The 27,979-nt window shown below is 43.3% G+C and overlaps 1 protein-coding gene across 1 annotated transcript in view; it reads left to right on the top strand.

Moving 5' to 3' along the window:
- The window catches only part of Arhgef3 (Rho guanine nucleotide exchange factor 3), a 353,091-nt gene that overhangs the window by 92,436 nt on the left and 232,676 nt on the right, over window positions 1-27,979 (top strand). The window contains exon 3 of the mRNA XM_042679973.1: window positions 10,519-10,585. Coding sequence (XP_042535907.1) covers window positions 10,519-10,585 — 67 coding nt within the window. The remainder of the gene's footprint in view (window positions 1-10,518; window positions 10,586-27,979) is intronic.

The following is a 27,979-nucleotide window of genomic DNA, read 5'->3' as shown; positions in this document are numbered from 1 at the left end:
AGAGAGAGAGAGAGAGACTGGGGTTTGAAATCAGGGCCTTGTGCTGCTAGACAGCTATTCTACCTCTGAGCCACACCTCTAGCCATTTTAGCTTCAGCTATATTTGAGATAGTGCCTCACTTCCTTTCCTGGGTGGGGTGCATGCCTGTACCATGATCCACCTATTTTAGGCTTTCTGTCTTGATCTGTATATACCACCACATACCTAGCCTCTGTTTGAGATGGAGACTCTTGGACTTTTCCACCCCAGACATCTAGCACCTGTTGAGATAGAGACTTTCCCACTACAACTATCATGAAACTATGATTCTCACAGTCGCAGCCTTCCAAGTGACCAGGATTATGGGCTAGGATGACATACACACACACACCAATGTACCCAGTTATGGTTTAAAAGGGAGTTCTGTGAACTTTTCTCCCAGGCTAGCTTCAACCCTGGATCTTCTTGATCTTCATTTCCACAGTAGCTAGTATTACAGGTGTGAGCCACAGTGCTTGGCTTGAGAATCCTTGAAATCTTTGACTTCATTTTTCCCTAACCTGGTCTTGATAGATCCCATTATCCCCACCTTTAAAAATGTTCATTGTTCCTTTACTTCTTACCACCTCCCCTGCCGCCATCTCTGTCCAAGTTCCTGCTATCCCTCCCCTGACAATTGGGGGAACTTTCTCATCCCCTTCCTGACCAGTGTTGCTCTTTAGAGCTGCTTTCTCTCTCTCTCACTCTCTCTGTCTCTCTGTTTCTGTCTCTCTCTGTTTCTCTGTCTCGGTCTCTGTCTGTGTCTCTCTCTCTCATTGAGAGCTATCCTTTTTTTTACCCCTTCTCTGTGAACTCTTTCGTCTTTCCAGGCTCCCCATCTCACCCACATCCCACATTGAATTTCGAAGACTTCACCAACACAGAATTTCAAAGATCTTACAATAGTCTTACCCTCAGGCTCCAGTACTTTCTGGGACAATTCTCTGCTTACTTTCCAGCCATATTGGCCTTGCTGCACCTGAGTTATGTAAAGCATTTCCTGCCTCAGGTCCTTTGCATATGCTTTTCTGCTCACCTAAGACATTTTTTCTCCTCTTTCCTGTTTGTACTTACTGGACATTTTCTTGGAGAAGCCCGCCCTGAGTCCTCCATATAGAAGAGCAGCTGACAACCCTCCAACTCTGCCCACTCCCACATGCTATGTTGTTCTCCATAGAATTTATCAGCTCCTAAAGTAGGCTTTGAGAAAATGGGCCTATGTTTTGCTTTTGACTGTGTCCCTATTTCTAAAGGAAACCCTGTTCACTCTGTGCAGACATTTAAAGCTAGCATTTGTTAGGCACTCTGTAAACTACATAGTAGGCAGAGTGCCTTATAGAAATTATTCGTTTATTCCTCACCCTCACAGACATTTTGAAGTTGGACACTAAGGATAGGGAAGTTGTGTAAATGGCCTGAAGTCACTCAGGTCTTGGAGCCTGCAGAGCCTTTGCTCCAACCAGCAACCACCCACTGTCAGTCCTGTGTCCCTGTGGAAGCTCAGCTCTGTTCCAGTGGCGACCAGCAAGTGTTCACCGGTCATGGGCCCCTACAGCCGCTCTGTGAACTGGAAATGTAGAAACGAAGGGCCTTTATGTGCCTGTCAGGAGTGTTCAGATTTTTGGTTCCTGTGGGAGATGGTGGCAATTCTCAGGTGCTTTCTCCTGGATAGACGAGAAGGGAAGGGAGCCACACTGGGCTTAGTAAGGCCTGGGAGGGCCTGGCCTGTCATCTCTCCCTTTTCCCTTGGGGCCAGTATGCCTCGTACTGCTCCTCTGAGCAGGACTAACCGGGGAGCCTGTGGCTTTTGGAGCCCTCTTTTGTTCAGAAAGTAACATGTGGAGCTGGGCGCTGGTGGATCACGTCTGTAATCCTAGCTACTCAGGAGGCTGAGATCTGAGGATCGCGGTTCAAAGCCAGCCGGGGCAGGAAACTCTGTGAGACTCTTATCTCCAGTAAACTGCCAGAAAACTGGAAGCGGCACTGTGGCTCAAGTGGTAAAGCGCTTGCCTTGAGCTGAAGAGCTGAGGGACAGTCCAGGCCCAGAGTTCAAGCCCCACGACTGACAAAACAGAAAAAGAAAAAAGAAAAAACAGGTGGAGCCCAGCTTGGCCTGAGGGAGGCCCTGGGAAAGAGAGGCAGGGAGGTGAGTGCAAATCCCAGGACAGAGCCAGGGGACCTGGGCCGCCCTGTCCTGTGGCCCCACACTCGCTGCAGCTGTACAGAGGACTTGTGCTCTCTGTCTCCTCCCTTATGCATCTGAATATACTCACCGGAGTTCTTGCTTTCATCGTCTGTGACAGTTTTCTGAATGCTATTGAATTTAGGCTACTGAGGACAAGCACTGGGAATTAGCTATTAAGCTCCAGCAAAGCCCAAACCTCATGGTCCCGGACGTTCCTGAGCTTGTCTCCCCAAAGGGGACACTCATGCTTCATGTGCCAGGAGCCAGGAACTTCACATGTGTCACATGATCTAACCTCATACCCCTCCTTTGACAGGGGCCCGATACCGCTCCATTTTTCCTATGAAGGGACTAGCGACCAGAGAGGCTTAAGTCACCTGTCTTGCAACACACAGCCAGGGCTTGGCAGAGCCAGTTCTTTCTAGCATGTATGGTCTTAATCACTGGGCAAAGTGCCCTTTCCAGGCACCTCGTGAGATGCATGGTAGAACGGTAGCTCTCTTTCTGGAGAACTGCACTCATTCACACAGAATTGTTCTAAAGGTGCAAACTTTACACTGCAAAGTGGCTGGTGAGGTGGGAGTAGAAGATGGAACACGGAGTGGAGGGTGTGGAGGAAGCCAGCGGGTACAGGGAAGCTGATCATGGCTGAGCCAGTCAAGCCAGTAAATGGAGAAGTGGGGACCAGAAGGGCCACTTTCTCCCACTGGCTGATAAAACACCACGAAGGCATTCCTATTCATTCCTGGGCTGCATGAAATGCTCACTTTCTTGGGGGTATAATTAGCAAGCTCCTTTTGCTGAGGTAGTTATTAGGGTGTGAATATTTTTCCCTTTGTGTGTGTGTGTGTGTGTGTGTGTGCATGTGTGCATGTACACATGAATGCTGGTACTGGAGCTTGAATTTAGGGCCTACCATTTGAGCCACACCTCTAGGTATGGCTTTCTCCTGGTTAACTGAAGATAAGAGTCTCATAGATTTGTCTGTCCAGGACGGCTTCAGACTGAAAATTCCTGATCTCAGCTTCCTCTGTAGCTGTGTTTACAGGAATAATCCCTGAGTGCCTACCTTAGGCTGTTTCTTTTTTTTTTTTTTTCAAGAAAAATTTTTTTTGGGGGGGTGTCTGGTTGTGGGGCCTGAACTCTGGGCCTGGGCGCTGTCCCTCAGCTCTTCAGCTCAAGGGTAGCGCTCTACCACTTGAGCCACAGTGCCACTTCTGGCTTTTTTCTTTTTGCTTATTTGGTGCTGAGGAATCGAACCCAGGGCCTCATGCATGCAAGGCAAGCGCTCTAGCACTGAGCCACCTTCCCAGCCCCTCAAAATTTTTATTGTGATTAAGTGGTTACATAATTCCCCAAATTTCACAGTATTGTGGGATAGTGATGCTTAGTTAAAGTCACAAACACATTCTAACTTTCCTGGAGCAAATTGTCTATCATGGTCTATAACATTTATAAATTCTATGAGCTTTGCGATACAGTTATTTCTTCCACATTGGGTGATATGTACATTTCTTTTCCCTCTTTCCCACTTGTTCCCTCCCTCCCATCACTTAGGCTTTTTCTTTTTGAGACAGTTGAATAAGATTGTGTGTATGTGCACGCGTGCATGTTTGTATACAATTTATACATTTATACAATGCTTATTTAAAGGTATAAAGTTGTTAATATTCTTTTTTAGTCTGTCATGGGGCTTGAACTTGGACCTGAACATTGTCCCTGAGCTCTTTTTGCTTAGGGCTAATGCTCTACAATTTTGAGCCACAGTGCCACTTTGGTTTTCTGGTGGCTAGTTGGAAATAAGAGTCTCATGGACTTTCCTGCCTGGGCTGGCTTTGAACCACAATCCTCACATCTCAGGCTCTGAGTAGGTAAGATTATAGGCATGAGCCACTAGTGCCTGGGAAGCTGTTAATGTTCTAATTTCACACTTTACTTTTTTCTTTTTTTGCAGGGGGTAGAGGTGAGTAATGAGACTTAGACTTAGGGTACTGTCTTTTAACTTTTTCTGGCATGCTATCACTTGAGCCACAGGTCACTTTTTACTTTTTTACTTTTTGTGCCAGTTCTGGGGCTTGAACTCAGGGCCTAGGCGCTGTACCTGAGCTTTTTTGCTCAAGGCTAGTCTCTATTACTTGAGCCAAAGCTCTATTTCTGGCTTTTTTTTTTGGGGGGGGGCTCCGGTCGTGGGGCATGAATTCTGGGCCTGGGTGCTGTCCCTCAGCTCTTCAGCTCAAGGCTAGCGCTCTACCACTTGAGCCATAGCGCCACTTCCGGCTTTTTTCTTTTTCCTTATGTGGTGCTGAGGAATCAAACCCAGGGCCTCAGGCATGCAAGGCAAGCCCCAGGAAACTCCAGCCACCGAGTGTCCCTAGGCAATTTCTCAAGGCCACTTACTTTCTTTTGAGAGGAATCTTAATTTTTCACTTAGGACCTTGGGCTTGCTAGGCAAGTACTCTACCACTGAGCCACCTTCCCAGCCCATTTCTAGCTTTTTATGATTAGTTGGAGAAAAGAGTCTCATAGACTTCCCTGCCTGGTTTGGCTTTGAACCACAATTCTTAAGTCTCAGCATCCTGAGTAGCTAAGATTACAGGTGCAGAGCTTGGCTCCCTTTTAAAATTTAAATGTAAATTGCAGCTGTGGCTGTGGTGGTATGACCTTGCCTGGAATAGAATTCATCAGTGTTCCCTGCCAATTGTGTTGCTTATCCTCACCAGAGTGTGTATTTTGCCTGACATTTTACTGCTCACCTTTGGAGCATGCTTTTCCTTCAGCCCGGCTTGCTCTTCCTTGTTCTCATTACTTGGCTAGGCTCTTCTCTCTCAGTCAGGTCTCATGGACCTTATTTCCTCTTGGAAATGAGGACGTCTAGTCCCTTAAACTTTGGTTGAATCCCTTTGGCATTCTACATAAGCACTAAAAACAAACCTTATCTTGTTGTAGTGTGTGTGTGTGTGTGCATGCACACACACGTGTGCATGGCTTTTGTGAAGACACAAGAGCAGGAATCATGTCACTTTGTTGGCTGTTGTAGGTCTACTGTCTGCCACCTTGTATGGAAGGTGCTCAGCCAGCATTGGTGACTAAATTAATGGGCAGTGAGCTGTGTGGCAGTAGCTCATGCCTGTAATCATTCCTACTCTGGAGGTTGAGTACTGAGGATCATGGTTTGAAGGCAGCCCCATCAGAAAAGTATATGAGACTTTTTTTGGTGTGTGTGGTCATGGGGCTTGAACTCAGGGCCTGGGTGCTGCCCTGCGTTCTCTCACTCAAGGCTACCACTCTATCACTTTGCGCCACAGCCCCACTTCCAGTTTCTGGTGGTTAATTGGACATACAAGTCTCACAGAATTTCCTACTTTGTCTGGCTTTGAATCACAGTCCTCAGATCTCAACCTCCTGAGTAGCTAGGATTACAGATGTGAGCTACCAGCCCCTGGTTTTTGTGAGACTTCTTATAAGTCCAATTAATCACCAAAAAGCCAGAAGTTATCACACAAATGATAGAACATAGGCCTTGAGAGAAAAAGCAAAGGGACAAAGCCTCGGCCCTGAGTTCAAGTCCCAGGACCAGCAAGAGGAAGGAAGGAAGAAAGGAAGGAAGGAAGGAAGGAAGGAAGGAAAAAAGAAAGAAAGAGAGAGAGAAAGAAAGAAGGAAAGGGAAAGAAAGAAAGAGAAAGGAAGAAAGAAGGAAAGAAAGAAAGGAAAGAAAGAGAGAAAGAAAAAGAAAAAGAAAGGAAAGAAAGAGACAGGAAGAAAGAAGGAAAGAAAGAAAGAGAAAGAAAAAGAAAAAAGGAAAGAGAGAGAGAAAGAAAGAAGGGAGGGAGGGGGAGGGAAAGAAGAGAGAGAGAAATTCATGGGTGAGGATCCATTCTCCAGAGCTCAGGGCTCTCTTCCTATGTTGAGTCTCAGCAGAACTTTTGCAAAGAGGTTCACCAAGCCTCTAAGCTACTGTAGCAGCTGAGCATTTCTCAGGTTCTCTGATTATTAGCCCTCCCCTCCATTGATGAGCAAATCTGGAGTCAGAGTTGCAGCCTGGCTTGCTAGGAAATATGCCCTTGGGTGATGAGCTTATTGCTCTGCTACGTATCTCTTCATGATGAGCTCCTCCACCAGGTGGAGAAACATCTGATCCCACACTTGTCCTCACAACATGGAAGGCCCAGCCAGAATAAAAATACCAGACATGGTACACATTTCTAAAGTATAGCTGTGTGATTTTTTTTTTTCCTTCAGAAATGCTACCTCTCCTCTCATGGATAGGGAAAGTAAAGGAGAAACAATAAAAGACAAGTTTTGTTAGCAAGATATTCTGGCTTGGGAATTCAGATATTAAACTATTTAAAACAGATGCTGTCAATGGCTCTGGTCTTAAGAGAGAATACGGGAGGAAGGGAATGGAAGGGGAGGAGCGGGTCTCTTCCTGGTGGCATCCTGTCACATTTGTGGCCACAGTGTCCACAGCACATAGATGTCTGTGCTTCATTCTGTAAGGTATGGATGGAGATTTCATTGGCTTTCCAACCAGAACCTGTTCAACAGGGCAACAGCCCTGTTCAAAGGCCCCACCACGTCTGGGTGAGGGGCAATATGGTTTCGGGGTAACTTTATTGCTTGACTTTTACTGACTGCAAAGAAGTTGCTTCTGAAACAGAAGGAATATACCTGGGTATATAGATCCTTCTCTTGTTGGGCATGGTGGCATTTGTGACAACATGTTGGCTGCTCCCGGGCTTCCAGATCATTCACATAGGCTGGAGCCTCTTACTTTCTATGGCTGACACCTTCCCTGGGCAGCCTTCTTCCTAACATTTGTTCATCCTCTTGGGGTTGAAGGATTTTCTACATCTGAGATGAGCTGCACCCTCTGGATTTTAGAGGCATCTACCAGCTGTGACCTTTAGCATGTGGCTTAACTTCTCTGAACCCTAACTTACTCCATCTGTAAAATGGAGTAATCATAATATTTCCCTATGATAATATAACATCGATTATATAAAACTGTAATACAAATTTATAGCATGGTTTATTTGAAAATGTGTGTTCTCACAGTAATGTCGTATATAACACCATTGTCATATTATTTGTACATTATACTTTAACATTATACATAGCAATCTGTCTTCTAAGGTTATATTATGAGGTTTTAGTTTATGGAGGTATTATAATGTAGGCCCTGGCACAGCTGTAATAGAATCTCTTAATTATTGTGCTAATTAATGTTGGGTGTGAGTTTTTGTGGAGCAAGAGTACTTTCAACTGAAAATGTGTTGGTGTATATTGTTGCTTTGGAAACCATAAAGCTCATTAAATAATAGTTAGGACCATAAAGCTGAGGTATAGAAGTATTGTGAAAAATCCAACATTTCTCTTTTTTAAGGCAGAAATTTCTTTTCAGAAGAACTGGGACTAACCTGTTCCTAACAGAGCAGGGTACGCAATCTAAACAGCCACCTTCATGTTCTCTGTTTGTGGCCAGGCATCTGAGCCTGGGTTCTGTTGCTCACTTCAGTGAGGAGAGGCAAGGTGGGAGGGACTGGTATGATATATACATGACACACAGCATTTGGCAGGAGTTAACCAGCTCTTCAGCATCATTGTGTCTCTGATTTGGATACTGTTCTTGGAACTAGGCTTGGTGGTGGTGGTGGTGGTGGGGCATAATGTGCAGGACAGAGCCTGAGTTGGTGTCCTCATCTCATTCTGACTCCACGCAGTGGACTTTAGTCCCCCTGTTTAGCACACAGGAAAGCCAAAGATCAAGGTATGAACCTTGAGCTGGGTGCCCACAGTGGCTCATACTTGTAATCTTAGCTACTCAGGAGCCTGATAGCTAAGGATCTCAGTTTGAAACCTGCTCCAGAAGAAAAAGTCTATGAGATTCTTATCTCTAACTAACCAGCAAAAAGCCAGAAGTGGAGGTGTGGCTCAAGTGGTAAGGTGCCAGCCTTGAGCAAAAAAGCCAAGCAGCAATACAAGTCTCTGAGTTCAAGCTCCAATATCAGCACAAAACAAAACAGAAGAAATGTTCAGGGTCACAGCTGATGAAACATGGTGAAAAGTGAGGTTGGATGATTGAGATTAGAACTTGGTTTCACTTGTGTGGTAATTCAATCACTATCCCTAGGTCCAGTGTTGGGGGGTGGCGGAGAGGGAGGAGTTGCTTTCGTTTGTTTTTCAGTGCTGGAGATAGGACCCAGAGCCTCTCCTATATGAGTGAGCCCTCTACCACTGAGCTGCATTCCCAGGGGCTTATCTCCTTATCTAGACCAGGATAATAGAGGCAAGAGGCAGTGGGATTCCTGTGTAAAATATTAGCACCTGGATGACTTCGCCCAAAAAGAAATGTGCTCATTACCTGATTTATGAAAAACAGCAACCCCTCTGTATATCACCTTAATAATAACAGCGCCTGCTCTTGTAGGTGCTCAGTGCCTGTTAGCTGCTGTTATTCTAATCACCTTGGGATCTTGTGTGTGTGTGTGTGTGTGTGTGTGTATGATACAGCTAAGATTTTTTACTCAGGCCTGATGTGTTCTAAAGCCTGGGTACTGGTCTCTATGTCTGCTCAGGACAGAGGCAACTGTTGGACAGCGACACGTTTTTGGTACACCAGTGACTCAAACTTCAGGAAAAGTCCAAGCAGGACCTTTTCCAGGGCTGCTTCATATAAACATTGCTTCATAGAAACATCAGGAAAGCTGGTCCTCTTCTTGCAAAAAAAAAAAAGCAGCTCCTGCAAGACAGAAATCAGGTGCTTTGGAGTTTGGAACCTCCTGTGGTGACTGGCCTTGAAGCCACCACACTACTTCTAAGATCCATCCATGCAAACCAAGAGGTGTTCTCCAGGAGGAGACGACAAGTAGCAATTTGTTAGGCAGGGCAACATGTTGTGTTGATCATCATTTAAAAAACTTTGGTCTGGGGCTGGGAAGGTGGCTCAGTGGTAGAGTGCTTGCCTTGTATGCATGAGGCCCTGGGTTCGATTCCTCAGCACCACATAAGCAGAAAAAGCTAGAAGTGGCGCTGTGGCTCAAGTGGTAGAGCATTAACCTTGAGCTGAAGAGCTGAGGTACAGCGCCCAGGCCCAGAGTTCAGGCCCCACAACCGACAAAAAAACAAACAAACAAAAAACCTCAGTCTGAGGCTGAGTGTGGTGGTACATGCCTATGATTCCAGCTGCTCAGGAGGAAGAAGTAGAAGGATCAATGTTAGCGAAATGAACTCCCTTTCCATAGCTTAGTCCGCCCCTTCCCTTCTCCACAGCTTAGCATGCTCCCTCCCTAGGCAGCACTAGGCCCACGTAGTAAAGGCAGTAAATAATCAACTTCCAACCCCCTTTACCTTGGGATGGTACTTCTCTGGGGCAGCTACCACTATATAAGGCAGCAAGAGCTCCTGAGAGTGACCTTCAGGTCTGGGCAGCTGCAGGGCCCTTATCCACTATTTGGATAGTAGCCAGAAATCCTAGTCCACTATGATGAAGCCCCTGGCCCTCAGGTCCACACCAAGGTCTCCACCTCCTAGCCCCTTCTAGCCCCTCCTAAACCACCTAGCTTATATAGGTCACCCCAGACAGTAGCCAGCGCTTCTTCTCTTTTCTCCCTTGTGAGAAGGAATCTCGCCGGCCCTCTTTCCCAGCAATAAACCTTTCTTTGTTCTCTGTACCTGGATGTCTGCCTGGTTCTCTGGCAAAGTCTAGTAATCTTTCATTGGTGCAGGCAAAAGTGTGAGATACGGTGTGGAAAACATACTTAAAAGCAAAAAAGATCAGGGGGTGTCTCAAGTGGTAGAACATTTGTGTAGCAAGTGAGAGCCCCTAAATTCATTCTCCAGTAATCACACACACACACACACACACACACACACACACTCACACACACACTCACGCACGTGCACGCGCATGCGGCTCTGGAGGCCTTAGTGGCCATTTTGGGGCTCCCCAGAGTATATGCACCAAGGGGGAGTTCCAAGCAGAGCTGAGGCTGTAAACATCACCTGATAGCCTCCATTTGGGAACTGCTAGCTGGAGAGAAATAAAGATACATTGGGAGTTGGTCTGACTTTTTGATTGCGTCCAAGTTACAAATTGTAACTGTTTTATGATTAGGGATGAAAGGCTGTTTGCTGGCTGGGGTTTTCCTTGCGGATTTGTGAAAGAGTTTGGAATAAATGTGTCCCCAGGAAACTCCAGCCACCTAGTGTCCCTAGGCAATTTCTCTCAAGGCCACTTACTTTCTTGGTAACCAGGGATTTCTTCTGAGTATCTCATCAGCAAATAATGATCACATGGACTTTTCCTTTCTTCCAGGCCTAAACGACAGAGACAAAACAACTTTCCCATGTTTCCCACTCCCAAAGCCTGGAATTTCAGAGGGGTAAGTGCCTGCCTTGGGTAGTTCTGCTTGCCAGCAAGTGTTAGCTTCCTGGAACCATCTGCTACCTGGGGTGGGGGGGGGGGTGAGGGAAGGGGGCTTTGCAAATAAAATTGTATCTCACCACTGGGGATCAGCACCCCTGCATGACCCAGAAAGTGTGCCTGAACACTGTGGGCATCTTGTGAAGAAGGTAAGGGGTTGCTTTCCTTGGAGCCTGGAAGGAAAAAAGCAACAAACAGCGTGTGACATGTATGCCTTCCTGGGAAGCTTTGCTTTCCAAGTCTGTGAGCTTTACATGGACTTTAAAAGGAATCATCAGATTCTCGCAGGCTCAAAGCAGGAGTCCCTTTTGGGGCTGGGGTATGGTGCAGAGCGTCGTCCTGATTTGAGGTGGTTTTCTGTGCTGTGTTCATGATGATAGTAAGTTATGGTACATACATGGGAGTCCTACTGTGTGCTACATGGAGTTCTAATCCTGATCTGAGGGAGAAAACCCTTCTGTCCATAGAGAATGCTTGGAGCTCTTTGACTGCCTTGTCCCCAGGGGCCCCCTACCATCCCCCCCCCCCAGCACTGTACTCCTACACATGCTGCTACTAGCCCACCCACTTCACCCACTGGATGACCTCCAGCATGGACACCTCTCTGGGTGGTTCTGAACACCTCACACTCCTAAATCTGCCTCAAGGCCCCTCCTTTGTTCTTGGTACTTTTTTTTTTTTTTTTTTATCATGAGGCTATGCACATTCTGAAGTTTAAGATTGGCAGTCACAAGCTGCAGATGTAAAATAGGCAGCTGTCACTGTCTCTTGCTCAGGATTGTGTCTCTGGATGGCTTAGTGCTTTGCATATACGTGTTTCATTAGTTTGTTGAATGAATGAATATCTCATAGGTATGTGACACACAATTCACATGTTTTTGACTGGGTTTCATATCTGATTTTTCCATTCTATTCTGACTAGTTCTGTTCACGTCTTACTATCGTGTTTAGATCTCAGGCCTTTGCCTCAGATGTCTTATTTAAAAACTACCTCAGGAGAGGACATAGTGACCCATGTCTGAAATTCCAGTAACATGTAAGGCAGAAGTAGGAGGATTTCAATTTGAGTCCAGTTTGAGCAGATGCATAAGACTCTCTGAAAGACAAAACTAAAAATCAAAAGGGATGGAAACATGGCACGGCGGTAGAGTACCTGTCTGCAACCCCAGTGCCACCAACAGAAATAACAAACCTAGATCACATCACTATTTTAGTTATAGATTATTGTATATTTTTTCATTGAGTAACAAAAGAAAGGTCAGCTGGTGAAATAGATGTGCAGGTGTACTGATTCAGTGTCAAGTATCTTACATTGTTCATGGGTTTATGGATGAGATTCCTAGTGTCTTCAGTTGGATGATCATGACCATTAGCTGAAAAAAGTTGTCTGGTCAGAACAATTTGGGATATACTGAATATACCATATTAAATATATATATTACTGCATGACTTCTCAGAGCCTTTGAGGTGTCTCTGTGCATGGATATTCAGTAAGGAGAATTGATGGAGCTGGAGGCATCTTGGAGTCATTGAGCATGAAACCTTTTGCAGTGTGTACACACTGAGAAATTGTCTCCCCTGGTCTTTTTGTGGACCGTAGTTTTAGCATTCTCTTTATATATTTTTCTTATCAGTGTTGTGCTCCTTTGGACCAACAGTGGTCCTTAGCCAAGGGTGGTAGCCACACACTCCTAAGTTTTTCTTTCTTTTTTTTTTTTATTGTGAAAATACTGTACAGAGGGGTTACAATTACATGGGCAAGATAATGAGTACATTTCTTATCAAGCATTGTAGCCTCCTCCTTACTCCTAAGTTTTTCAAGGAACTGTCCTGGTTTTAGCAATGGAAGTCTCACATCTTGGGAAACATTCTTTCTTATATCCTTGATACCCTTTCAGGTGTTTCCCTTTGCAAGATGTTTTCTAGCTGGTTTGGAGGCTCATGTCTATAATCCCAGCACTTGGGAGGCTCAGCCAGGAGGATTGCTAGTTTAAGGTCAGCCCGGGTGACATAGGGAGACTTTATCTCAAAAAGAGAAGAACAATAGGAGGAGGAGGGAGAGGGGAAGGAAGAAGAGATGGGAAAAGAAGGAGAGGAGGAAGGAGGGAGTGGAAGGGAAAGAAAAGAAGAGGAAATTAAAGGGAAAAAGTTCTGTGGGTTTTGAAATGTAGTGTTATTATTAAGTAGTTGTACAGAGGATTTGTAATTCCAAAAGTCAGGTAATGAATACAGCTCTTCTTGAACAAGGAAGGGGTAACATTGTCCAAGATTTGTGGTTCCTTTAGTTCAATTCTGGTTTGTAAAATTAGTTGCTCAAGGGAAGGTGTATTTGGTCCTTACTAGCTTTAAGTGACCCTCCGTACACCTCATTCTTACCAAATTGATGACAATAATGATATTTAAAATTAGTAATTCACTAAAGAAGGAAAATCTACCCTCTGACTAATTATGAAGAAGGAGATATCTGTAGTCAATGCATGTTGAATTCAGGTTCCTCATAGCTCTCAAATCTCCCAAAAAGTGCTGAGCATTTTTGTGTGCTTATAATCAATTCCAGCATTCAGGAGGTGGAGGCGGGAGGCGCACAGGTCCAGCATGGGCTATATAGTGAGACCCTGTGTCAAAACAATGCAGGCCGTGAATGGATGCAGCAATGTGTGCTGGCCTAGGGTTTGATCCCCAGTGCTGCAAAAATATGAATAAGCTAATTTTGATATGTTCTCAAGTTGTTAGGATGGCTTGAGTGACTGAAGTCCTTTAGTGGTTAGACTAGCCACAGTGTTTATTTATCTTGGTGTCTTTTGCTTGCTTTGATTTCTTTTGCCTCTGGGGCTTCTCAAAGCTAAACAAACACATGGAAATACTCCAGAGGGAGAGGTTGGGGCCTGGCCAAATTCATCCTTCTCCACCTTGGAGGAAGATTCCTCAGTATACTACACAGAGTAGAAGGGAACCCTCCGAGTGGAAATACTATCACAGACTCACTGTGTAGTCATCCTGAAGGTAATTGAAATTGAGGAAGGGCCCAGAACACCAAGATGAAGTGGTGGAGGCACTACCAGGTTGCTAGGCTTTCTGTAATGAAGCTGGACACTCGGGTCTGTGGGCCTGTGCAGGGCACGCTGCTCTCCAGCAGGAGCCATAGAACACAGCATTTCTCTGAACACTTTGTTTTCTTCTTTATTTAGAAAGAAAAGTTTTAGAATCTGTATACTAGCAAACTTTCCGTATTTATATACAAGCCACAGGAAATCATTATATAAGTATTTGCAATCCCATTTCTCTTTAGCTTGTAAAGAAAAAAGGATCCAAGTAGACACCAGTAGCTCACATCTATAATACTAACTACTCAGGAGGTTGAGATCTGAGGATCATGGTTTGAGGCTAACCCAGGCATATATATATATATGTAAGATTACTAACTCCAATTAACCAGCAAAAAGCTGGAATTGGGGGCGTGGCTCAAGTGACAGAGCATCAATCTTGAGGGGTGCCAGTGGCTCACACCTATAACTTTAGCTACTCAGGAGGCTGAGATTTGAGGATCACAGTTCACAGCCAGCCTGGGTAGGAAAGTCTTTGAGACTTTTATCTCCAGTTAACCAGCAAAAAGTCAAAGTAGAGCTGTGGCACAAGTGGTAGAACACTAGCCTTGAGCACAAAAGCAAGGACAGTACCCAGGCCCTGAGTTCACACTGGCATTAAAAAAAATAAGAAAAAGGTCCTGTTTATTTGCACAGAGTGTTTTAGCTCTGTCTCAGGCCACAATTACTGGCCACAGGAAGCCCTTGGCCCTTTGCTTGTAAGGAGATAAGGTGCTGGGTGTTTCCTTTCCAAGTTCTCAGCACCTCTCCAGTCCCTGGTAAGAGGTTGCTGCTCCTGCTGCTCCTGTCTCTCACCAGACCCAGGTCGGGGGGTGGGGGAGTGGCTGCAAACATGTTCATGGAGAGAGGCTAAAAGCATGGTTTGGGTGGAGATGGGTGTGGTGGGAACAAATGATAGGCTGGGCAGTGGGATCCTTGGGGGGCTTCTTGCTTCCAGATGTCTCCTCTGTCAGATACACACTGCACATCCACATCTGGTCTCCATCCAGTTGGGGAAGTACTGAACTCAGAGTTTCCGCTCTTTCTCCTGGAAATATATTGTACAGCTTCTCCTATTAGAAAAAGGAGAGAGCAAAGAAGAGAGGGAGAGAAATATATTATACAGTTTCTCCTGTTAGAGGAAGGTGAGAGAGAGTGAGTGAGTGAGAGAGAGAGAGAGAGAGAGAGACAGACAGACAGACAGAGATAGAGAGACAGAGAGACAGAGACAGAGAGACAGAGAGACAGAGAACTAGGAAATTCCTAGCCAAGGCCTGCTGTACGCAGAACTGTTTTAGGACTAGAACTAAGTTTTTAATTGTTGTCCACATTTCAGACATTTCTAGTGACTTGTTCCTTTTCCCTAGGCCATTGGAGAAGAATTTTGTAGAATGTAGGGGTTTATAGGGCATTCTGTTGCAGACTCAACTTTTTCACTTTTAAATGAGGAAACAAAGTCTAGGGTTATTAGTCAGACCTCTTATTGCTCAAACCGAATTGATTACTCGTGTGACTGTGGTAAACTGAGGCAGGAGCCTTCTGCCATAGCTGTATCCAGGGAGAATTCCTCTCTTCATTGTGTCACCATCAAGGGTTTAACTCATCTTTTCCTACTACCTGTGGACTCTTTTGGAGGGACATGTTGTCCACAGTCATTTAGTTCTGGAGCAAAGAGGGAAATTTTTACTTTAAGAGTATGCAGATAAAATCTCAGTGTAGGACTTGAATTGCTCTGGTCTGGGCTGTGCAGCTATACTGGTCTAGTCACTGGAGACATGAGGACAGAGTTCTGTGATTGGATCGGCCTTGGCCATGTGCCCTCCCTCTGTGGCAGGAGCCAGGGTTTTGTGATTAGCAGTTCACCTAGAGCCACTTGAGGGGGTAAGAGGAGTGGATCAGAGCTGGGTTTGATGCTATTCCCCACAGGGAGTCTGCCTGTGAACCACTCCTGAGGATGACTCAAAGTGGAAGGCGGAGGACTAGAACCCTGGCTTCTGTACCTTCACCACCTATTTAGAAGGAAGTTGGCAAAACTCCAGTGGTTCTGAATGACTTGAAGGTCAGAGTGTCAACAATGCTCTGAAATTCACAAAGGGATAGCAGTGAGAACTGTAGTCCTACCATCTCTACCCTGGAGAAGAAGCCAGCAAGCCTTCTTTTTTGGTCACTGCCACACCTTTACATTTACTTCTGCTTCTTACACATCAGCTCTGAGCCAGGCTGTGGGATTCTTGACTTGGAGACAGTATTGTCATCCCTCCATTTTTGTGGGGCTTGGTTCCAGGATACCCCATGGATATCAAAGTCTCCTATGTAAAATGGCACTTATAGTATTGGTGTATAAGTTAGGTATTCCCTCCTGTGTGCTTTGAATCACGTATAGATTACTTACAATGCCTCATAATGAAATGCTTACAATGAAATGCCATGTAAATGCCACAGTGCCACTTCTGGCTTTTTTCTTTTTGCTTATGTGGTGCTAAGGAATCGAACCCAGGGCCTCAGGCAGGCAAGGCAAGCGCTCTACCACTAAGCCACCTTCCCAGCCCACCCATGGATTTTGAAAGCTGTCTGTATTTATATCCATTTTATAGATTAGGAAAGGCCTGAGTGGTGGCACATACCTGTAGTATGTTAAAGTGAGGTAAGGTAGAAGTACAAGAAGTGGCAGAGTCAACATTTGAACTCAGTCACAGAAAAGAGAGTGAAGCTCAAACTACACTAGAGACCATCCTAGGAAGTAATGTGTGCATACAGTGCTCTGCAGAGCCTGGTAAACTAAGTGAATGCTGCAAGGTTAGTTACCTGGGATTAATGTCATCACTGCTATTGCCATGTTCATAACGGCTATTACAGAAAGCAATGACAAATTGGTGGGATTCTTTTTCCCCCACAAATCAAAACTTTAAAAATAAGCTGTGGCTGAGTAACAAATGACCACAAAATGGGCAGTTTAAACAAAGTCCATTAACTCATAGTTCAGAAGTTGAAAAGTTTAAGCTCAGCCTGGCTGGGACTTTTGGTTCAGCATCTCACAGGGCACAAGTCAAGATATCAGTTTGGCCTGGGGTCTTGGCTAGGCACAAAATCCTCTTCTAGACTCATTTCAGCTGCTGGAGGAATTCAAGGCCTTGTGGCTATGGGGAGATGGCCATGTCCCCTCCAGCCCTCAGCCGTGAGAGTCCCTCCATTTCTAGAGGCCATGCTGAAGTTCTTGACACATGGCCCCTCCTCCTCAAAGCCAGCACGGGAGGATCTCCTGAACGTGTGACCCCTCTTATTTCAGGTCTCTCTGATTCCTGCAAAGGCCAAACTCGGATCAGGACATCAGATTGCATTAGGACACCAGTCTCTCTAAATGAGGTGATACGGTGCCCCCACAGTCTCACGATCCCTAGCACTCCAGGGGAGGGTGTGCATGATTTGTGCACACTGAACAGGGATCTTAGGAATGTCTTAAAAGCCTACCTACCCCCACAGAGACTGTGAGGGGAGCAGCAGGCCCTGGGTCACACAGTGGGGAAATGGTAGAGTCTGGATTCAAACCTCACCTCACTTTATTCCCAAACCCATTTTGCTGAGTAATACCTCTCTTCCATGAGAAATACATACTTGCAAAATTCCTCTTATACTGTCTTCTAATACACAAAGGACTCTTGTTTAGAAGGGCATAACAAGGACTCTTGTTTAGAAGGGTATAACACAAATTTTCTGATAGAAAAGAGTTAACAGGTTGGAATAAACAGCACCAAAGAGAAAATACCTGTCACTAGTAAACAAAGTCAAATTGTTCATTCTAGGAATGTGTGTGTGTGTGTGTGTGTGTGTTACTGGGTTGAATTCAAGGCCTTGTGCTTGATAGGTTAAGCACTCTATGACCTGACCTGATCTGTACCCCTTTTTGTTCTATTTTTTCCCTTCCTCCCTCCCTCCCTCCCTCCCTCCCTCCCTCCCTCCCTCCCTCCCTCCCTCCCTCCCTCCCTCCCTCCCTCCTTCCTTCCTCCCTCCCTCCTTTTGGGTTGAGACTGGGACTCAAACTTAGTACTTGGCAGTTTTGCTCATTGGCTAGCACTCTACCAACTTAGCTATGCTTCCAACCTCAAATACTTTTTTCCTTATTGTTATTTTTTTTGTCAGTTGTGGGGCTTGAACTCAGGACCTAGGTGCTATCCTTGAGCTCTTTTGCTCAAGGCTAGTATTCTACCACTTTGAGCCACAGCTTCACTTCCAGTTTTTGAGTGGTTGTTTGGAGATAAGAATCTCACACAGACTTTCCTGCCTGGGCTGACTTCAAACCATAATCCTCAGATCTCAACCTCTTAGAGTAGCTAGGATTATAGGCATGAACCACCAGTACCCGGCTATGATTTTTTCCAAATATTTTTTTTCTTTTCTGATCTATTATTTTGTTTGTCTTTTCAGAGGACTCTTAATTTTCACTTAGGTCCTTGGGCTTGCTAGGCAAGTACTGTACCAGTTGAGCCACACCTCTAGCCCTCTGTTTTATTTCTGAGATACAGTTTTGCAAACCTTGCCCAGGCTAGCCTCTATCTGTACATCCTATTATCTCCATATCCCAAATAGCTGGAATTGCAGGCATGCACAACTATGCCTCTCTCAAAAATATGTAAAAATAACAAAATAATGAAAACAATAGGAATAATACTAAACTTTATTCGTTTAATTCTTTCAATGTGCTAGCTAGCATTCCTATCGTTTTGTAAGTCATCCCATTCCCCCAGCAGCCTTACGTAGTCCACTCTACTATTATCCCATTTCCAGATGGGAAAACCGAGGCCAGAAGCATCCCAGGAACCCATAGTAATTAAGTAGTGAGTTAATGCATGGTTTGTTACACCTTATCAGTGGTAATGAAAGCTGAGGTGATGAAAAGGTCTGTGCTTTGGGGGTGGGACATTAGCCTGGATACAGTTCAGAGCAGTAGGTATTCTATCTGCGGAGTGAGGACTGGCTGCCTTCTCAAGTGTGACACTTGGTCATGAGGTGTATAAAGTAACCTAGGTAATGCTGTCCATGTCCTTAAGTGTGCAGAAAACCATGATCCTTCCCATGAGGGTTCCTGATATCAGAAATGAGGGTTTACCAAAGATATGTACTCAACTGATACCCTTTTGGTACTAGTGCTGAGGTTTGAACTCAGGGCCTGGGCACTATCTCTTAGCTTTTGTGTTCAAGGTTAGCACTCCACCACTTGAGTCACATCTCTACTTCATGTCTGTGGGTGTTTAATTGGAGATATTAGTCTCCTAGACTTTCCTGCCCGGGCTGACTTCAAACCTGGGTCCTCAGATCATAGCTCATGACTAGCTAGGATTATAGGTGTGAGCCACTGATGCCTGGCAATAGATGCTATTTTGATGTGAACTGCCTCTTTCCATGGGAAAGCTGACCATGTGTTGTTTGTGTTTTGTCCGGTTGGTCTCATATTTCTCAAACAGTAGAGCAGCACAGACTGGTGTAGCTGCTGATGTGTGAAGGGAAGCTGTGTTCTGTTAGGCCTGCTGACACCAAAAAATAGGCTGTGCACATTGAAGCTTGTCTTTAGATTCAAAGAAGTTCATTTTGGGGGGCTGGGAAGGTGGCTCAGTGGTAGAGCGCTCGCCTTGCATGCATGAGGCCCTGGGTTTGACTCCTCAGCACCACATAAGCAAAAAGAAAAAAGCCGGAAGTGGTGCTGTGGCTCAAGTGGTAGAGCGCTATGCTTGAGCTGAAGAGCTGAGGGACAGCGCCCAGGCCCAGAGTTCAGGCCCCACGACTGGACCCCCCCCCCAAAAAAAAAGCTCATTTTTCTGGCCATATTTGAGATCTGTGGAGTTAAGTGAGCTTGTATGCCAGGTGTGTGGACTTGTACATTGGAGACAGAATTTATAGATGCCTGTGTTTAATTTATGTAGTGATACTTTAGTCATTTTCTTTTTTAGTTCCAGCATTGTGAAGGGTAAAAGATACTTTTCTTTTATTTTGGTTTCCAGGGTTAATTTGGAAATCTTGTTTGTATGTGACAGAATTTCAAACTGACTTCAGCAAAGTGTTTCTTTGGTGTGGTGGTAATTTTAAAACTTTTTTTTTCCTTTTGGTGCTGGTTCTGGGGCTTGAACCTAGGACCTCATACCTTGACTTTTTTTTTTTTTTGGGTCCGGTCGTGGGGCCTGAACTCTGGGCCTGGGCGCTGTCCCTCAGCTCTTCAGCTCAAGGCTAGTGCTCTACCACTTGAGCCACAGCGCCACTTCCGGCTTTTTTCTTTTTGCTTATGTGGTGCTGAGGAATCGAACCCAGGGCCTTGAGCATGCAAGGCAAGCGCTCTACCACTGAGCCACCTTCCCAGCCCTCATACCTTGACTTTTTTGCTCAAGGCAAGCACTCTACCACTTGAGCTATACCTCGACTGCCAGGGTTAATTGGTGATAATAGTCAAATCTCAGCCTCCTGAGTAACTAGGATTACAGGCATGAGCCAGCCACCCCTGGCTAGAAAGAATTTTTAAATACTCAGGAGTCTGGGAAATATTTCACAGGATGCAATGGATCTCAGAAGCCCCTGAACCAGGTCCCAGAGCTCATGAAGAAGATTGCTGACCCTTCTCTGCTATTTGCCACATTTGCTCTGGAGACTAGGTTCCTCCATTTTTCCATGCAGTGGAAATACAGAGAAATGTCCTTTCTCTCTCAGGGTCAGAATTATCAGGGGAAAGATTCTGAGTGGTTCAGCTTGGTTAGGTGGATACTCCTGGGCCAGTCAGTAGTGGCCAGAGAAGAGGACCAGCTATACCCACATGGTAGCTCCTATGGTAACCATGGTAACACATGGGAAACCGTCTCTAGAGAAAGGAGGGTAATACTAGGCAGATGCAAACAAAAGCCTACAAAATTATCTCCTAAAGTCTTCCCAGCTGGAATTGTATCTGAGGAAGATCAATGCCGGGAAAGTCAAATAAAGTCATCCACCATTCTTAGTTCATGTAATAAAGGTGGTTATTGTTCTAAAAAACATCTTCCCATTATATTTGGTTGGGGTATAAATAAACCCCTTTGTGAAACTAATATATGCAAATAAGAAATAGTAAAATAATGTCAGATCAGAAAAAGAATTTCCTATTGCTTCTTCTCTAGTAAAGGATTACAATTACAATTACAGATTCCTAAGGTCTGGACCTAATTACTCCCTTTTTTCTTTGGAGGAGAATCAGTCTCTTTAGTTTTTTTTTTTTTTTGTCAGTCGTGGGGCCTGAACTCTGGGCCTGGGCGCTGTCCCTCAGCTCTTCAGCCCAGTCTCTTTAGTTTATTGCTTTTATTCTCTAACCCTGACAGTTTGACCCAAGAGCAAGAATATCCTGTTTATCAAGAAAAACACATAAAACACAATAGTCTTGTGTATAAACAAAAATAGCAGGTGCTGGAAGACTGTGTTCTGAGATGGTTTAAGTCCATTTCTAGACTATTTGGAAAGCATTGGAGTTTAGTCAGAGATTTAAAATGGAAAGTGTCCTAAGAAGCAGACTAGTCTTGCGCTGGAGTTTGTTACATATATTTCAAAAACTTATTTTTTGTTTGGATCAAATTTAGTCTTTAATATACAAACAACATGACAACAGGGACCTTGCTACCTCCAGAAACCTTATACTAATTGAAGGTGTGGGAGACGATGGGAATGTGAAGAACCAAGGAAGAAACCTATTTTTAGTAACTTTTAGAAGCGAAAATTTACCCTTCTATGCATGTCCTTCTTTCCTTCATGTTTGGCTTATTGTCTCTGGTTATTTCCTTTGTGTCAGAAGCTAAGAATGTGGACTGGTGACTTGTTAGCCTTTCAAGGTCTGCCCATTCACAGTCAGTGTGGCCCATTGGATGGTTTAGACTCTCAATCACCAATGCTCCTTAAAAGCCTGAATCAGACTGTTCAGTAAATGAGTTGAGGTATACAGTGAGAATCAAGTGGGGATGATAGGATAAGTTACATCAGAGGAAGCAGGCAGGTGGAATGACCATGAAGCTTGAATCCTGGGCTTTGGGATGTCCATTTATTCCATCTCTCTTTCTCAAGTAAGAAGCCTACAGGCAGAATTCTGGCACCCTGCATCAGTAACCCACATTTTTATCAAGGAGACTCAGAGACATGTCTGTCTGTTCAGTAGCTGCTTTTTGCTTGTTACCTGAATAAGCCATTACCTACTATTTGTTTTATTTGTTTTTCTTGGGTAGAAGACACATGAACTAGAATGAATATCTCAGTGGGCAGCCAAGTAAAACACCTATATGAAATACTCGTTCATATTTTGTGCCTCTGTATATTTAATACCTCCTAGATCTGGTGCATATTGTTTGATATTTAGTGGCCTTGACATTAGGTATCTTTTGCTTGTCTCTACTAACTACATATAGTACACACTTGTTGGATTTACTTAGTACTTATGTATACTTAACATTAACTTAAAATGTTTTCTATGACTAAGTAAATAAGTTGGGTGGTTTCCAAGTGTATAAAAATTTATTAATTGAGGTATGTAAAATTCAAGGGAGAACTCAACTAGTGTAATTCTTCAGAAAGACAAAGTCAAAGTTCAGCATAGTAAAACACCAGAAAGTGGGTACCTGAAAGGGGAACACAGAGAATGCAGTCAAGAATCCAATGTGGAAAAGGACAGGAAGATGGTGGAGGTGCAGCTGGGGACCAACTGAGCTTCCTCCAAGAAACCAGAGTTTTAGTGTCCCAGTGAAAAGTCCACATCTAGAGAGTCATACCAAGTGAGCTGTGATTGTACAGGGATTTTGGCCAGAGAGAAAAATACAGGCAGCCTGTTTAAGAAGACAGAGTTGAGCAAATGCCAGCAGACAGCTGGGACAAAGGCACCAGAGTCAGGGTGTGCATGACTTTTCACTCACTTCCACCACAAACTAGATGACTAGGAGTGGAAATCCATATCCTACTGGCCGCAGATGCACACAGATCAAGGATGGTCTGAGACACCAAGGGAAAGTGTGAGTCCCCACAAATGACATCTTCATTCCGTCTCCCAGAACAGCTGCTGGAAGGTAGCCCTACCTCTCTCCCGCCTGAGAAAAGTGCCATCTTTGATACTGGGATAAAGCCTGTCAGAGCAGCTAACAGATGATTCAGCCTGGAGAAGTGGTGACTGTGGCACCATTTTTCAACAGGGCAAAGGACTCTGACCACTGAGACACACTATGCCCAGGGAAAGGCAACCTTGCCCAGAGAGAGGAAGCTCCTCCTAGGGAGGGACAGCCTTCTTTGGGGCAAGCACAGCTCCTCTGCAGCAAACAAAGATAAGGGGTACAAAAACACAAAGCTGGTAAGGCAGAACATTTTTCTGCCCGCTCAAACAAACTGATATGAGAATCCAACTCAGCTGCAAGGAAAAGTGACCACTGCAAGGAAATCAAAGACTTCACCAAGAGACTGGATAGTGGACATCAGGGAGAAACCAGATCCCCCAAACAAATTAAAGCCTCTGGTGATTACTAGGCTTCCTTCTTAATTGTGTGTTTACTTAATTCAGGCTATAATTTCAATTAATCAATTATCTATTTCACAATCTGAGTATTTTTAATTTTAGAATTATTTATAAATATTTTTAATTTTTTTTTCTTCAGAATTTAGGCCCTAGTTGTCTTCCTCCTGTTCCTTCCCTTTTCTATATTCCTCTATTCTTATTTGCCCCTCTGTTTTTCATTATGTATCTTTTTCTTTCTTATGTATCTTTTATGTATCTTACTCTTACCTGTTTTCCTTTATTTCTGGTCCCTTTCTCCTTATTTTCTTTAGTCCATTGATCCCTATTTGTTTCCATTTTGACTATGTTTAAGTGGCATATTGTGTAATCCCTTTGGTACAGATTACTTTATTGAAATCACAACAGATTTGTTCACTCATCACAACTATATAAAATCCCCACTCCTGAACCACAATATTCCTCCCCACACGAAAAAAAAAAAGTAGAGGTACATAGGGGAATACTTATCTATGATTTTGAACCTTTGAAATCTGTGCAACTACAGGGCTCTGGGTTGGTTCTTGTCTTAAAATTGTGTTCTGTTGTGATATTGCAGTTACTTTTGTTTCCAAATGGGCAGAATAAACCATAGAAATGCAAGAAAAATGACAACTCAAGTCAATGGGAAGAAAATCAGAATCACTGCAGACCTCTTCACACAAACCCTCAATGTAAGAAGAGCATGGAATGGTATAATCCAAGCACTGAAGACCAACAACTGCCAACCCAAACTGGTTTACCCAGCAAAACTATCATTTACATTAGATGGTGAAACCAAAATCTTCCATGACAAACAAACATTAAAGGAGTTTATGATCACTAAACCAGCATTACAATGAATTCTAAAGGGAGGATACGATCTGAAGGAAACAATAAAAATCAAAGAAACGCATCAGACAAAAATCACTAGAAGATCAATTTAATAAACACAGTAAGAGGAAAAAAAAATACAAGAAAATGTCAGGAAATGTGATACATCTATTATAACCCTAAATATTTGTTTTTTGATGGTTAATTTTTTAAATTTTTATTTATTTTTATTGTGCAAATACTGTACAATTACATGGGCAAGATAATGAGTACATTTCTTATCAAGCATTGTAGCCTCCTCCTTTGTTTCCCCTTCCCATCCCTTCCCATCCTCCCCCGCTCCCCCATAACCCTAAATATTAATGGACTCAGTTCTCCAATCAAAAGAAGAATAGCAGATTGGTTAAAAAATAAGATCCAAGCTGGACATTGGTAGCTCATGCCTGTAATCCTAGCTACTCAGGAGGCTGAGATCTGAGGATCATGGTTCAAAGCCAGCTGGGGCAGTAAAGTCCATGAGACTCTTATCTCCAATTAACCACCAGAAAACAGGAAGTGGCACTGTGGCTCAAGTGGTAGAGCACTCGCCTTCAGCTGAAGAGCTGAGGGACAGCACCCAGGCCCAGAGTTCAAGCCCAACAACCAAAAACAACAACAACAACAAAAGATCTATTTTTTGAATACTGTTTTGGATTATTTTTGAATTGGTCAAAGCTTTCACTAATTATGATATATGTCTTTTAATATATTACCTGTATGTCACATTTATTCAATAAATAAAGGATATTAATTCTGATCTTAGATAAAAGAATTCAGATACAGACATTTGCATGAAAAAAACATTCCTTTAGATATAAAAAACTGACAAGAATGTCATAAAGGCTGTCAAGCTAACTTAAAATAGAAAATAGCCCTATTGCAAAAAAGAAGAAGCACAGTCCCAAGCATAGGGTCTTTCTTTCCTCCACCACTCCACACGAGAGAGAGAGAGAGAGAGAGAGAGAGAGAGAGAGAGAGAGAAACAAAAAGGAACCTCAATCCCACTCAAAACAAACAGGTAATAGAGCAGTCAGTGAAAAACCTAGAGGATAGTTTTCAAGTGCTCTAACAACAATACAGATAAATATGCTGGATGAAAAGATTGAAAGTCTGACTATGTGTTGAGTGTAACAAGGCTAACCAAAGATTAATAGAGGAATTCACAGAATCCACAAACAGTAAGCTGAATGGATTCCAATAGATGGAAAGGGATTCCAATGAAAATATAGCCACTCAGCTAAAGGATGGGAGAAAGAACACTGAAAACCAAATCAAGGAAGTAATGAAGTACATAGAAGTTCTAAAACAAAGCTTCACCAAAGAAATTGACCCATCAAAAATAACCGATTAGAAGGCAGAGAAATTGAAAAAACAAAGTAGAAAGTCTTGATAGCTGATTGGACAATGCAGAAGGCAGAATCTCTGGAATTGAAGATAGTCTAGACTTTATAGAGAAAGAATAGACAAGTATTCAAAACAAATCCAAGGAACAAGATAGATGCTTATAAGAGCTGCAAGACACAATCAGAACACTTAAGGCTAATAGTTATTAAGGAGGGCCTAGAAAAGGAAGCTAAAGGGATACGAATTATGTTCAACAGAATCCCAGCAGAGAACTTCTTGAATATCCAAAAAGGTAGGCACATTCAGATACAAGAAGCCTTTAAAACCTCAGACAAGGCCAGAACAGGACATCCCACCACCACATTGTAATCTGCACAGGATCAATAGAGAGCAAAGAAAGGATCCTTGAAGTTGTCAGGGAAAAAAGATCAATCACCTATAAATGAAAACCAATCAGAATAACTACAGATTTCTCAGCAGAGACCATGAAAGCAAGGAGAACCTGGAATGTGGTATGCCACAATTTAAAGACAAACAACTAGGCCAGGCACGGGTGACTCATGCCTGTAATCCTAGCTACTCAGGAGGCTGAGATCTGAGGATTGCGGCTCGAAGCCAGCCCGGGCAGGAAAGTCCATGAGACTCTTATCTCCAATAAACCACTAGAAATGGCACTGTGGCTCAAGTGGTAGAGCGCTTGCCTTGAGCTGAATAGCTGAGGGACAGCACCCAAGTCCAGAGTTCAAGCCCCACGAACCACACACACACACACACACACACACACACACACACACACATACAGAAAGACAAACAACTACCAACCAAGAATAGTGTACCCAGCTAAGTGTTCCTTCCTAACCAAGGGGCAAATAAAAACCTTCCACAGCAAGGAAAAATTGAAACAATATATCTCCACTAAACCAGCATTACAGAAAGTACTCAAAGGTGTCCTACACATAGAAAACCAACAGGAAAACAGTATTGTCAGAGAAACATCCCCTAATCAGAGAACCAAATAATTATAGTAAGAAGTGATGGGACACAACCCCATAGAAGGTGGATAACGTGGCAGGATGCATGGTGCATAACATATCAAACACCTCTCAATCCTAACTCTCAATATTAATGGACTTAACTCTCCAATAAGATGACATAGATTGATTAGTTAGATCAAAAAACAAGACCCATCAATCTGCTGTCCTTAAGGGATACATCTTGCCCAAAGGCTGGAACAAAATTTATCAAGAAAATATCAAGCAAACTCTGGCCCCCATTAGCAGGCTGGTGTTGCTATTCTAATATCAGATAAAATAGACTTCAAAGTAAAATTAGTGAGAAGAGACCAAGAAAGACATTGTATACTAATAAAGGGAACTCTCCTACAGGAGGATGTAACAATTCTAAATATCTATATACCAAATGCTAGAGCACCCAAATTAATCAAATAAACACTAGCTATCCTAAAAACACACATAGATCCAAACACATTCATCATTGGTGACTTTAACACTCCATTGTCACCTCTGGATAGATAAACCTAGCAAAAACTCAACAGAGAAACCTCAAAACTAAACACTTGCACAGACCAACTAGACTTAACAGACATCTACAGAATATTTTACTCAACATTATCAGACTATGCATTCTTGGCAGTACATGGAACATTCTCCAACATAGATAACATTTTAGGTCACAAAGAAAGTGTGGAAATTCAAAAATATTGAAATTATTCCCACATTCTCTCAGACCACAATGGAATAAACTTATCACTCAACACCAAAAACCACCATAGAAAATTCTGTAACTCATGGAGACTGAACAACACATTGTTAAATCACTAGCAGGTCATTGAAGACATCAGAAAGGAAATTCAAACATTTATGATATTTAATAAAAATGAACATACAAAATACCAGCTCCTCTGGAACACAGCAAAGGCAGTAAGTACTTAGAGTTAAATTTATTGCTCTGCATACCTACATCAACAAATTAGAGAAATCTCAAACCAACAATTTAATAATGTACCTTAAGTTACTTGAAAAAGAGCAATAAGTGGAAGGTCAGTCCAGTAAACTGAAACAATTTAAATCAAATCAAAATTAAATGAATTAGAGTCCCCCAAAAAACCATAGCAAGGATCAACAAAAAAAGGTGTTCTTTTTTTTTTTTTTTTTGAAAAATTGACAGACTCTGAGCAAATCTGGCCATAAAAAGAAGAGAACACACCCAAATAAATTAAATCAGAGATGAGAAAGGGAACATCATGACATAAAGAAGATTCAGAAAATTATAAGGGAATACTCTGCATACCTTTATGCAAATAAATTCAAAAATCTGGAAAAAATGGAAGAATTTCTAGCAAGTATTGATATACCCAAACTTAATCAAGAAGATCTAAACCAACTAAATAGACCTATATCAAGTATTGAAATAGATGCTCAGAACCAGATAGACTCAAAGTTGAATTCTGCAAGGCCTTCAAAGGAGAACTTATTCCAGTACCCCTCAAACTCTTTAATGAAGTTGAAAGCATAATCATCATCTCAGA

This window comes from Dipodomys spectabilis, unplaced genomic scaffold, assembly GCF_019054845.1.
Source record: "Dipodomys spectabilis isolate Male_0828 unplaced genomic scaffold, ASM1905484v1 ptg000054l, whole genome shotgun sequence".
NCBI classification, from domain to species: Eukaryota; Metazoa; Chordata; class Mammalia; order Rodentia; family Heteromyidae; genus Dipodomys; species Dipodomys spectabilis.
The sequence above is the reverse complement of the archived record's forward strand: the minus strand, read 5'-3'. Positions and strand labels throughout refer to the sequence as shown.